Raw genomic sequence first — 13411 nt, forward strand, 5'->3', positions numbered from 1 at the left:
TCCTACCTGCAGTTCTCTGCATCAGAAAGGGATTCCCCTGGTCTCCTTGATCATCTGCATAGATCTTCTATTCAGGGCTCTTTGGTGTCAGTCTCATCTCCCCTTAGTCTTATTGGTTGAGAGTTGCCAGGTCTGTCGTTAGCCTGCACTGGCCCTGTTAGCCACATTCAGTCCTTTTCATCTTTTCTCATAAATCATTCCGCTAGTCCCTTAATCATGCTTAAGATTCTTTCAGTTTATCAGAGACACCAAAGTCGTGAAACGATGAACTGTCCATGTTAGTGGACACCAAGATGCCTTTTTTAGGAAGACTTGTGTTCTTTCTCTGATTCTCCATCTCTTCCTCTGATGTCAACATTTCAAGTATATTTAGAAATAAAGGGGTCATTCCCCCCCTCTGGGTGGAACAGGGTGGTTTGTGCTCTTGCAGAATCACTCCCTTTGCAAGGGACAGATCTTGCAGTGTGCTCTGCAGATGGTGGTGCTAGCCCCAGAAAAGCATAGGGAGGGCCATATACCAATATTACCTGTTGACATGGGAAAGCCCTAAGTCCTTCGACTGGCTGCTCTGTAGAATTAAGAGTTCACATATACAATAAATAGAGACTTTTTTTCTTTTTTATCCAAATAGCCTTCAGACTGAAAGTTACTGCATCCTCAAAAGTGGAGTGGGGACCACAGGAACACAGTAAGGAAGACAAAGTTTAACCAGCCAGGCTGAAAAGCGATGCACCCAGAACTTCCCTCCCTCATCCCAAACCTGAGATCTGGAGTCCAGACTCAAATTAACACCATACTCAGGTCACATGATCTCTCTAAATCTCAGCTCATTCAAGTGCTACACTGGTATTATGGTTTGGCTAGGAGGTGTTCTCTGAAGGCTCACATGTGAGAAGATGCAGGAATGTTAGAGATGAAATGATCAGATTATGAGAGTTCTAACCTAATCAATGGACCAAGCCATTGTTGGACTATTAATGTGAAAGGATTACTGTACTGGGTGGTAACTGTAAGCAAGTAAGGCATGGCTGGAGGAAGTAGGTCTCTGGGGGCAAGCCTTTGGGGTTTATATTTTGTCTCTGGTGACTCTGTTGCCCATTCTACTTCTCAGCTGCCTTGAACTGAACAGCTTTCCTCCACCATGCCCTTCCACCTTAACGTGCTGCTTCACCTCAAGCCCAGAGCAATGGAGTCAGTCAACCATCTACTGAACCTCTGAAACCATGAGCCCAAAACAAACTTTTATTCTCTATGTTGTTCTTGCCAGGTATTTTGGTCACAGCTTTTGGAAAAACTGAGTAATACAACAAGTTTTTATGAGAATTAAAGGAGATCATGTCACGAGGTCCTCAGTCCAGTGCATGGCACACAGGAAGTGTCCCATCTGTGGGCCTGTTGTGACTGCTACTGCTTCCCAACATTTATACCCCAAAATGGGGGCACAGAGGGGACCCAAAAGCCTCCAACAATTAAAATAAAGGTAACTTCTAATTCTTTTAGGAAAGTATCAATGAAACAGAAATTTCTCATCCTCTCCCACATAACAACACACAAGGTGGTAAGGACTATTACCTACTTCCCCAGTACTGGAATACTAGTGAACAACACCCAGAGCCTGCTCCCCTTCTTCACACACCATACTCCAAGCCCCTACCCATCACCCACTGGCAACACCACCACCTGGGCTCTGGGACAGAGCTTTGAAGCTCTTCTCACAGGCCTCAGCACAAAGCACTGTCCACCTGCCCAGACCCTTGCATGGGTCTGGTCTATCATTCTGGAATCTTATCAGTTATGAAGCATGAGTAGAGAGTCTGAGCTCCAGAGCCAAAATGCCTGATTCAGTTGCTTCTAAACCTTGTAAAAATGGGCAGCTTCTTTAGCCTAGTTGGGCCTCAGTTTGTTCAAATGTCAAAGAGAAAAATCGGGACAACCTCTCAGAAAATTGTTGTGAGGATTTAATGAGCTCAAGAGCAAAGCCCATGGCATCAAATGTAGTACAGAAAGAGGATTCAATGTCTTCTGGCTATAGTCCAGTGGCAGCCAGGCCACTGTGACAGTCTGCCAAGTCCCCTCTATTCTACATTCCACCCTTTCATGAGAATCACCACACAGAAGCCCGAGGGATAGTCCTAAAACAAAAATCAAATCACCCCACTCCCTCCCTTGGCTCCCCATAGGTCCACAGAATCCCCCATCCATTTCCCTTACTATTCTTCCTCCTACCTAGGTCCACACTGTCGCTTCTCTGCTCCCAGAACTATCCCCTCAATCTTCCCATGCTGGCTTCGTGGTGGCTGAAAAGAAACTTTCTAGCAAGCTCTCCCTGACCTTCCCACTCAATCAAAGGTCCATCTCTCCACCTGGGTCTCTCCCTAGCATACCACCTGCTGCCTCCTCCTCAGGACACCAGCTGCTATTTCCTTGTTGCAGTCTTTACCTAGGTGCTGTGTCTCCTTCCAGCCAGAATGTCGGCTTTGAGAACAAAAGAACAGATTTGTCTTGGAAAACATTGCCCCCCTCCAGATTTAGAATAGCATCTGAGTCACAGCAGGCTTTCCAAAAATGCAAGGAGTTTTTGAAATGAGAATAAATATCAGGCACCATGTAACCCACGGAATGAGACTGGCAGCAAGTCACAGTGACGATCACTCAGGGGCTTCCAAGTGTTCACCAACTGTCCCTCTACAACCAATTTGCGGCAAAATGATGAACATACACTATATTCAACATATTATTCATGACAGAAGACAGAGGCTGTATGAAAATATATTCCCAGGTATACACATACATACATTAAAAATAGAAGTAAACTGCACATTGGATAAAAAAAATGGGTCAACCCACTTGGTCAGTTCAGATGGCTTCCTGGAGGAGGAAGTAAGTGGATCTAGGTAGAGAAGAATATTTGCAAAGACCTGGAGACCAAAGGAAGAGCTGACAATCTGTAAGGACCTGAGAGGAAATTTTGTGGTCAGAAGGGGAATTCAGGATGGCAGTGGGCTAAAGAGGTGCAAGCTGAGATCATGGAAGCTGAGTTGAGAGGATCGCAGGCCCTCTGGCAGGGAGCCAGGCCACAGGAAACCCACCATACCGTGCCACCCTCTCCTACCCCCTGGGGAGTGAGGGAGAGGGGAACTCATTCTCTATAGAAGGCAAAAACAGGGGCAAGGGAGCAGAGTATTGAAATTCTGCCCAACTTGAGAGCAGTCTTGTCCCATGAAGACAAACCAAAAGAAGAGGTGATGTTTGTTTCTCAGCACCTTTTGCGTGTACTTCTCTGCTCCTCTATAAATTACCTAGGAAACAGGCGCCTCCTTCCATTCCACTCTCAAGTCAGAAGCACAATCAGGATGCAGATTTGGATCCCTCCAGTGGATGAGGTAAACATCCAGCTTCCTGAGTGGACTCCTTCTGACCTGCACAATGTCCCCTGATTAGGCCTGAAGCCCCCCATAGAGAGGGCCACCGTCTCTTCCTCCAGGGTCCCAGCATCTCCCTCAAGACTCTTTCAGGCCAGACAGATTGCAGGCTCTTGCAGACTCTTTCCAGTAATGCAAGCCTTTGTTCTCGTCTCCCCCTGGAGGTTTTAGCTACTGGATTTCCCAGCTGAATGTCTCTGTTATGTCTGGCCCCCATCTCCAGCTTCACCGGAGGCCCCTTGCACAATTTCTCCAGCTCCACCGATGTGAGGGGATGTGGGAGTTTTCTAATAAAATAAAACTCAAGGGTCTGGGTTTTTTCCCATCGTGAACATTCTATTCTGAAGTTAACACGCCTTGGTACAGAACACTCTTAAGACCCCTTTACTTCTCATGTTTAGGATTTGTTGTTTGTGATAAAGAAGTTATGGTTCCTGGCATTACCTAGTACAGAACAGCTCAGCAACTGGAGAGGCAGCACAAACGGACTTTGTTGTCTTCAAGGGAAATATGACACACTACACAAAGGGTGCAAGAACACACAGACCAGGGTCAGTGAAACAGCAGGCAGCCAGGGACATCCAGCAGGGACGTCAATCTGGAGGTGGAGATGAATTAAACTCTCTGCAACAGAGAAACTGGATGCGTAATGGAAAACTGAGTTACTCGAACATCTTTTTAAACATTCCAAAAACCATGGGATTAGTCTTGGGAATCACCCTGTTGAAGAGGAAAAAGCTGCTTGCCAAGGACACCTTCTGGGGCATCTCTGTAGTCGTCTCCCGCACTCCCCTCCAAAGCCCAAACCTTCCTCTAAGATTCTTAGAGGTGTCATGTCTTCTTGTGACCTCCTCACAGATGTTCCTGTCTACCTAGATTCCTCTGTCCTTGCCTCTTTACCATAGGACTTAGTTCAAATGTCACCTCCTCCAGGAAGCCTCCTGGAGTATCCAGTCTGGGGCCCCTATGTCTCCAACCTACTGCCAAAGGACAGCACATTCTGCCTTTTCCAACATATGCTTTATGTTGACTTTCTGTCTGAACTTCTCTGCTTGTCTCCACATCCCCAGAGGACAGAGAAGCAGGAACTTGTCCACTTTGTTCAGCACTGTTGGACACTTAGGCAACTGATAAGCACATGATCACTCAACAAATGAGTGACAGGAAGAACCGCCCCCCTAAAAAAAGAAAGGTGAATCAAATGCATTCTTCAATGTATTCTAAAAAGAAGAAACTTATTGAATGGAGGCCAATTAGAAACCCAGCTTCTCCAAAATAAACAGGCCATATTAGGAAGATATAAACAATTCATTTTAAAACAGACCAAGGCAGAGACCCCAATTTAAAAGTTGAAATAATTGAGGAATTTGGCTACTTTTCAAAGAGCACTATGAGAATTCAAACTACATCAGAACATAGAAACAGAAGAGCAATAAAAGGCCAGACTGGTTACTCTATATTAATCCAAACTGTGAAAGGCACAAAGAGAGAAAATCAAGCCCTTTCACTCAGAAGAATGAAGACACGGCACAAATTTATAGATACAAGATCAAGAAAGCTAAAGCAGGATGGGAGATGCAGCTTTCAAGAGACATCAAAGGTAACATTCTTTAATTATACAAGAAAAAGGAGGAGGGCCAAGGATAATGTTGCCTCTATTAGGAAACAGGGAGGGGAGGCTGTTAGCAGATGGCTATGAAATGGCAAGAGATACCATGTTTAGCATGCTCTACTCTAAGAAGGAGTAAAAGAAGGAAGGAAAAAAGGGAGAGAGAACAAGAAACCATGAGCAGCTCTTTAAAATGTGACATTTGGATGAGTGCAAAGTTAGAAAAAATAATAATAATTACATAGAACCTTTAAGCCACTGGATGCATGATTCAAAGTTCAGTTGAAGACCGGGGTTCCCATTAACATGAACTACACACATGCAGGGACACTAACAAGTTGGGAAGATGTTATCAAAATCCTGAACTGCTTAGAGATCATTGAAGATAAAGCAAACCACTGAACTTCAATAAAAGGCAAACAAACATCATGTTCTCCTCAACTGCAGGAAAAACATCAACCTGTCCCATTTGAGATGGGTGCCATGTCACACACGAGGCCATTCTCCTGTGTTAATCCCACAGTATTGGAAGAGGGTCCTCATCCAATCCTATGAATAATCTGACATTTATTCCAAAGGGCCATAATACATCTCTCATGAGTATCCTAGCAACTTTAAAGGTGCCATATGTATATAGAAGCAAATACTTTTACTGATTCAAAAATGTACATTTCTAAGTATTTTGAATATATCGATCATAGTTTATACCTGGCCTCAGAAAGGACTGGATTACTGTATTTAGATCAGAGGTTGCAAACAATGACTAATTATGAAATAGTAGCAGAAGCATCTACATCTCTTCTGATTGCTGAGGAACCACCTTTGGTAGAGAAGCTGAGAACAACAATTAAATCCATGTGAGATAGATAGATTTTATTATAAAGTATCTAAACTTCATCTCCGATAGGGCAGATGATCAAGCAACCCAACATCTCCAAACTTCTCTGCCATATGGGAGCATGCATGAATCTTCCCAGGCTGCTCTGGGAATTCTCGTAGAAATGAAAGTCAAGTACAGCCCTTGGACTAACCAGGAATATCTGACCATTGTAAAAGGACAACACAGGGAAGTAGCAGAGATGTGATTGCAGACAACAAGAGCACAACTCATCAGTGTCCAGGGTAGAAACACATCCTGGTAAGATGGTACTTGAAGAAGATTTTCAAAGGAGCAAGGTCTTTAGAATAGGTAGAACTTGAAGGTAAGGATAAAAGTAAAGAACTGGTCCGGGAGAAACAACCTGTGAGTAGAGCAACAGGGACAAGGATAGCACCAGAAGAGTGGGCCAGAGGAAGGTAAACCTGCCGGCAAAGAGGGCAGAGAGCTATAAGGACAAGGCCATGGAAGAGGGCTAAGGGACTTTCTGGAACACAGGATCTCCTTTGGCCTTTCTTTTCCTTACCCCGGTGGTCTTCATGCTTCTCCCAGTTCCTTCTAATAAACTTATCCCCAAAATTCATGGATAAAAATCAATAACTAATTTTTCAAATGCTACAGTTCTTTTTTTTTTTTCCCAGTAATTTTGTTCACACTTTCAAATCACAATCCCCCAAGACTGAAATAATACAGAATTACAGTCACGTCAGGCTCAAGACAAGTCAAGATTCATCAGCCAGGGTTCAAATCCAGGTTTCTAAGCATTATCCCTCCATTTCTACTGCTTTATTCAAAGTTATCTTGCAATGTGGCTCTTTAAAAGTCTATAGAAGTAGTTCATCGTTTCTAGTCTTAAAACATTAACTCTAGGCTTTTGAAGAAAAGCTAGGTCATCATACTGAACTTCTAAGAGAAAGACAAGAATAAGCAGGGAACTATTCTTAAGCTCACAAATAACAGTTATGCACAAGTTCTGAGACTGGATCTCCTCTCTCCAGCAATCCCCTTCAATTCAAGACTAGCAGCTAAGAAGCAAGATACTCAGCAGAGGCCCCCAGAGTACAAACCAGTGTCAGTCTTTCTAGTTTAACAATCTAATATTCAAGGGGGGGAAAAAATCCTGATTGGCTCATGAGATGTTCTTGAAAGAGATAAAAACAATCTGGATGAGAATGGAACTATGTACTCAGGGAACTGTCACTTCCTTTGCAGTCTGGTCAACACCCAACCATTCATTTGTGCCTTGTAGGCATTTTTTGTCTCTCATAGTCTCAAGACAACACTCGGATGGTAAGAGAAATGTGAGCAGGTGCACCTATTAAATATGTAAACTACACATCCTTTTCCACTTACTCAAAAGATGTATTTCTAAGGGATGTGGAAAGTCACCTAATATAAAGAAAGACAGGTAGGGAAAAAAATCTTATGTGCATTCTTTTTTTTAAGCACACAAGAATCTCAGCACGACAGCTTTCTGCCGAAAATAAATGCAAGCCAATTAAAAATTCAGTTTCTTTTCTTTAAGCTAATTCCTCAGGTTTTGCTAATTAGCAACTAATAGTTCTGTCATTTGAGCTGGGGAACATAAGGAAGAATACCAGTGGTGTGTTTTCAATCAAAGCATTTGCATGGAGGAATGAATCATATTTTCCATGAGGAATTACTGCTTGGGAGCAGTTGGGGGCAGAAGAAAAGCAGTCTTCACACAACTATAAAACTGTAAATGAGACCTGAACTTTTGGGAAAGGAGGCATTTTTCTGCCCTGCCCCCTTTAGCAAAACCAGCAGAGGACCTCTAAGACGCAGTTAGTGAATCTGAAAATACTTTGCGCACAGATCCCTGAAAGAAAGCTCAAAAACTAGACTTCACAGTAAGAGGGAAGACAATGAAACACATGTTTTCTGTAAAAGGGAAGAGAATAAAAGTTAAGTGTTGGTTAGGGTAGAGGAATGCTTGAACTATTATGTCACCTGCCTTTGCAAGTTTATAAAACAATAAATGCACAGCAGTAAATGGAAGCAGGGGTGAGGGTGGTTTGAAATATCTGGCAAGAGATGGAATAGGGGCAGAAAACATTGCTGAGAAATCTTTGGGCAGGAGATGGGAACTCTTTCCCTGACTTCAGTAGAAGCAAATCGGGGCCCCCAATCCAGACCCGTTCATAGGCTCCCAAATTATAAAGCACTAGTGAGCCTATAGCTGAGGGCCTGTCAGCACCACACCGGGTCTGAGCCATGCAGCTAGCACGTCTACCTTCTTGCATTGATATACAGCCCAGCCACAGCTTCCCTTCATGAAAAAATCCCCATACCCCCCAGGAGGATTTTATTCCAAACATATGTTGTGAATGTTTGAAGTGCCCGCTTATCCCTGGGTTTTCTTTTGTTTTTGTTGTTTTTCTTTTCTTAAGTCAAATTCACAAAACCTAAAATACTTTGAATTCTGCCTCAGTGCAATTTGTGAAGCTGCAGCATTGCATACCCAAGTATAATAAAATCTTGTGCAATAAAAATTTTACAGATGTCCTTTTGAAGGGGAGGAAAAGAAAGATTTTTTTTTCCCTTTTCCGGCCTTACAGGAAGCCTACCCACACTTTAGAAATACAAAGTTAGTATATATAGAAGCACAAATTAAGCATCTTGAGAAGTCTACATTTTTCCAACCACAGAGAAATGAAGGAATTACTGTGCGTATTCACATAGCCAGCTGCACTGGACTGGCGGAGGTTTTTCTCTCCAACATCCCTGGCAAACAACTCAAGGGGAAGGGGAATGGCCTACAAAGATATGTCCAGACCTTGGGCTACTGAAGGTCTGCAGTGCACTTGTATGATGGACAGTGCTGCTAGACAGAGACAGACTTCACTTGCAAGATATACAAAGGTGATCAAAACTATGTCTAGCTAGGTGCAGTGGTGCACATCTGTAATCCCAGTGGCTCTGGACACTGAGGGCAGAAGGATCACGAGTTCAAGGCCAGCCTCAGCAACCTAGGAAGACACTAAGCAACTCAGTGAGACCCTGTCTCTAAAGAAAATACATAAAAGGGCTGGGAATGTGGCTCAATGGTTAAGTATCTCCTCAATCCCTAGTGCCAAAAAGAAAAAAAAAAAAAAAAAAAACCTGTATGTCTTCTTTTAAAAAGAGGGTACTTTACAGATACAATTAAAAAATAAAATTCTTAGAAAATTTATCACCTCAGTTCACATTAGTCGTTAGCTTTGCCTGGATAATTAAATCCATGTGAGAAAGATAGATTTTATTATAAAGTTCCTAAAAATACTCATGATGGTGGCAGAAGAGTCAATAACCCAACAGGGGTCTAGGAAATCAAATCATATACTGTCTTAGTTTAGGATGTCTTTAAATTATTTCATATGAATAAATAATACTGTATCTTTTAATTCTTCTGTATGATGTTTGTGTTTGTGTCATAAAATACTTTCTCCCAAGAATTTAAAATGTTAAGGCTTCTCAAATATAGATAAAGCTTTACAACGTCTTCACTTAACAGAAAATTAAAGCCAATCTACGGGTTCAGTGGGAAGGATTACCTTCGGGGAAGTCACAGCACAGAGTTTTAAGCAGGCCAGCTCTTTTTCTCAGATTTACAGTCTATTAATTTTCTAATCAGTGTTTCCAGGTGAACAGGTCTGGCAGAAAAAAAGTCAGTCTACACTGAGCTTCACTGCAATACTCGCAAAACCCACTTGCTTTGGTGTGTGAACAAATGACATGATGATGGTGATGGTGGTGGCAGAGGAAGAGAAGAAATGATGGAAGAAGAGAAGTAGGAGAAGGAAGAAGAGAATATAATATTTTTGAGGAACTATGTGCCAGAGGTTTTACTAAATACTTCATTTACATTGTTCAGTCCACACAAGAACACCATGGTACAAGCAATCACATTATTCCCCTTATTCGAGAACAAAAAAATGATTCTTAAGTCAATGTACTTGGTCAAGGTCTCAAAGCTAGCAATGGATAACTGGAACTTGAACCCAAATTCCCTGAGTGCTGGGTCAATCTGTGCAAGCTCTAGGACTCCCTGTCCATATTAACTAGGCAATGATCTTTTATGACCAATTTAGGGGATAGATGGGGATAGCAGTCAAAATTGCATTTGCCATTTAATTACAAACAACTCATATAGTTTATATGTTATTATACAATATTAATTCTGCTTTGAATAATACAGAAGGAATAGCTGAAGAATTACCAACTTATGGGTGCTGTGGCCTCAAAACAGAGGGACAATGAATGAACCCAAATCCCACTTGCAAGTTCACCAGTGCCCAGGGTTAGCTACTATCACCTTGCAGGTCCAGGAGATGGGTGACACACAGACCGAGAGAGGACGAGGGTCCCAGGTGTGGAGAGAGCCAGCCCCTCCAACAACCGGTAGAGGGTTGAATGGGGCAACCGTTGAAACAAACCAACCAAGAACAAGCTGCAAGTTGAAGGGCACAGAGAAAGCTAACGGTCCTCTGCCCACTACCATCAGCCCAAAGTACTCATCAGCTGTCCTGACTAATTAAATACCTCACTAATTAGTGGGCATCTGGAAAAGAAAACAAAACATCACTATGTGATGGAAAAAGTTTGTGTTCACACATAAGGACACAGACAATGTGGGGAGCTCGTGGGCAAACTTCTAGACTTGATCTGGGAAAAAGAAGGTTTAGTAGTGGGGTAGGGTATATAAACACAGGTAGGACATATGTAGGAAGCCGGTATGTTTTCTTCATGCATGGTATATAAAAGATTCACAAATAATAGCAATGTCGAAAACTTCAGTGTGTGCTCAGAGAAAACTCCTACCAACATTGTTTTAAAATCTTCATTGCTAAAAGAAATGAGAACAAAATAAACCTTGAATTAGGGAAAGAAAGGCACTTGTCCAATACATCTCTTCCTTATTTCTGAATCTCTAGAAACAACCTCTGCAGCAACAGGACTGAGAAACGCTTTTCAAACACAAAAAGTGGGAGACTTTTTTTTAAAAGCTTAAAGAATCTATAAGACTTTTCTCTCCATGCTTCTGATCACTTCTTTAAAAATGCCCTTTTCATTTAAAAAATAATGCATCTTCCATCTTTCCCAACAATATAATCTGGTAGGGGGCGGAAGGCAGTGGCTGAGACTTCAGGTTGTTTCAAAGCCCTTTGATCTGAGGAGTGAGCATTCCCCTTCGCTGCAAGCCAACTAATGAAGGGATGAAATTAGCTTTTATCCTGGGCACTTTCTTGAGCAAAAAAACATGCACTAATCAGCTGTCCTCACTAATCAGTCATCTGGCTAATGACCTTTTGCCTTAAAACACTAAAATTTCTGAATGATGTGGAAAAAGGGAAACGCAAACCAGTCCCCCCTCTCTGGAGCTCCATGGATCATCTGGAACTGGAGCCGAGAAGGTTAAATGGCAAGTCTGTATCCCAGCAAGGTGATAAATCTGTAATCAAGAGCTGTGAGCTTTGGCACCTCAATATGAACTTCATTACTCCACAACCAAATTGTACTTTTTTAACTAGAAACAGGTCAGAAATAAATTTGACCCCTATATATTTTTCTTTATATTCTACCTTTGGAGAAAGCCATCATATACTTGTGTTCAGAGTGCTAGTCAATTTTTTAAACTTTCTTAGTGCTAGAAAAAGAGTTCCCAATGTCTCTGGCATGCTGGTTACAGAGAAGAGAAGGACTCATATGAAAAAATCTTCCATATTAATGAATTTGGCACTGATTTGTTAAAAGAGGTTTGTTTTAATAAACCATTAAACATAGGAACAGCCAAAATCATTAAATCAAAAATCATGAAAAATGGGAACAGCTGCCATTAAAGACATCTCCTAAAGCAGCCTGCTTTAATAATTGCCTACCAACAACCAATTTTTCTCCTGCAGCGTCTCCTTGCATGGAGCAAATCTGATTCCAGTTCCCAGGAAAAAGCCCATATGGATTCGTCACTAATGGACCATCTTCCTGAAGGCCACCTCAAAAGGCCTAAAATTGCTTAGACATGAAGGAAAATGTCTTTAAGAAGAATAATAGACAGGAAAAAGTGGGGAGTGGGGCGTGGAAAGAAAATTAAACATTTTTATGACTTATATAAGTTGAACAATTCATATAGTGCAGGCACATGCTCGTTCGCGACACACACACACACACACACACACACACACACACACAGCCTTCCCCTCCAATGGCTTCTGAAACAAGTGCCGACCAGCAGGAAGTACTTACGGTAGTGGGGCTCCATGTAACCATTCCTGGGGTCCATGGCAAACACAGTCCCGCGGTAAGGTACCGAGGGCTCTGCCAAGTGTGGTAGAGATCCATGGATCTCCTTCTTGATCAACGAGGCCCTCTCGTCACTAGACGTCGAAGGCTCTTCGCTGATTTTGCTGAGCCCCTGCACACTCTGTGGCTGCATAGTGATGGCGTTTCTTCTCTCTCGGTGATAGATCTGTCCAGGACTTTCATCCTCTAAAGAAAGAAGAAAAATGAAAAGACTCTAGAAACTACTTTAAGGAGAAAAAAAAAAAAAAGAAGAAGAAGAAAAAGTCATCAATTAGGTCTCCCCCAAAGTGAAACCTCTCTCTCCTCCATGGAAACTTTGCAAGCTACACACCCATGATGGGATATTTGCAAGACAAAATTGCCTATGAATGAGGGTCCAAATTAAACATGGAAGGATGAAGCAGCAAATGAGCCTGTTAAAGGGAGATGCAGGGGGTCGGCAAACTATCAGCAGCAGCTTATGACTGATTCTGCTAGTGAGGCTTTTCTGGCAGGCATGCCTACATCCCGCAGGTCCAACGTGGGACTGAAACTTTTGCCAGCCTCAGACCCTGAGTGTCCAGTTTCGCTTTGTCTGCCTTAGGAAGCAGGACCTCTGGGGCAATGAGAAGTCCAGCTGCCCAGGAGGGTTCTAGGTGGCTGCAGTGGGTGCCAGGTCTTTGTTCTTCAGAGGATGACCTGTTAGAAAGGGATCCAAGAATTTTTGTGGGCTTTTTAAAGTCAGATTTGTAACCAGCTGAGAGATTTAACAGAGCCAGAAATGAAACTGAACACCCACTGGAGACAAGGAAGAAAGGTACCAATCAGAAAAACCTGCAGAACCTCCTGAGAGACCTTCCTGTTTCTGCCCATAGAGCAAAGTTATGAACTAAGAAGAAAACTGAGTGAAAGTCCACGTGTGAGATGGCTGTGTGGGGAAGGAAGACAGGTGTCAGAGATGGTGGTATCTGTCCGTGCTCTGCAGAGGGAGCAGGGCATATAGTTCTTCAAATATGTAAGAATCAGTTTCAGGAAATTCCACATATAGTTAATATTCCAGCTCCCTAATACTTCAGCTCCTATCAGTCTGTAAGAACCTTCTGCAAACGTGATTGGATGACCATTCTATAATAGTGGATCCAAGAACCAAGGCATACAATGAAACTAAAATTGGCTACCTGAATTCACTTGTTAGTGGAGCAATCTACCTGTCAGAATCACACA

At 42.5% G+C, this 13411-nt stretch overlaps 1 protein-coding gene across 3 annotated transcripts in view; it reads right to left on the minus strand.

Annotated features, from left to right (window-relative positions):
* The window catches only part of Gli3 (GLI family zinc finger 3), a 273034-nt gene that overhangs the window by 171414 nt on the left and 88209 nt on the right, over nt 1-13411 (minus strand). For all 3 annotated transcript variants that reach the window (XM_047562531.1, XM_047562532.1, XM_047562530.1), the window contains exon 3: nt 12152-12394. In XM_047562531.1, coding sequence (XP_047418487.1) covers nt 12152-12341 — 190 coding nt within the window. In that variant the 5' untranslated portion in view covers nt 12342-12394. The remainder of the gene's footprint in view (nt 1-12151; nt 12395-13411) is intronic.

This window comes from Sciurus carolinensis, chromosome 8 (assembly GCF_902686445.1).
Source record: "Sciurus carolinensis chromosome 8, mSciCar1.2, whole genome shotgun sequence".
In the NCBI taxonomy this organism is placed as follows: Eukaryota; Metazoa; Chordata; class Mammalia; order Rodentia; family Sciuridae; genus Sciurus; species Sciurus carolinensis.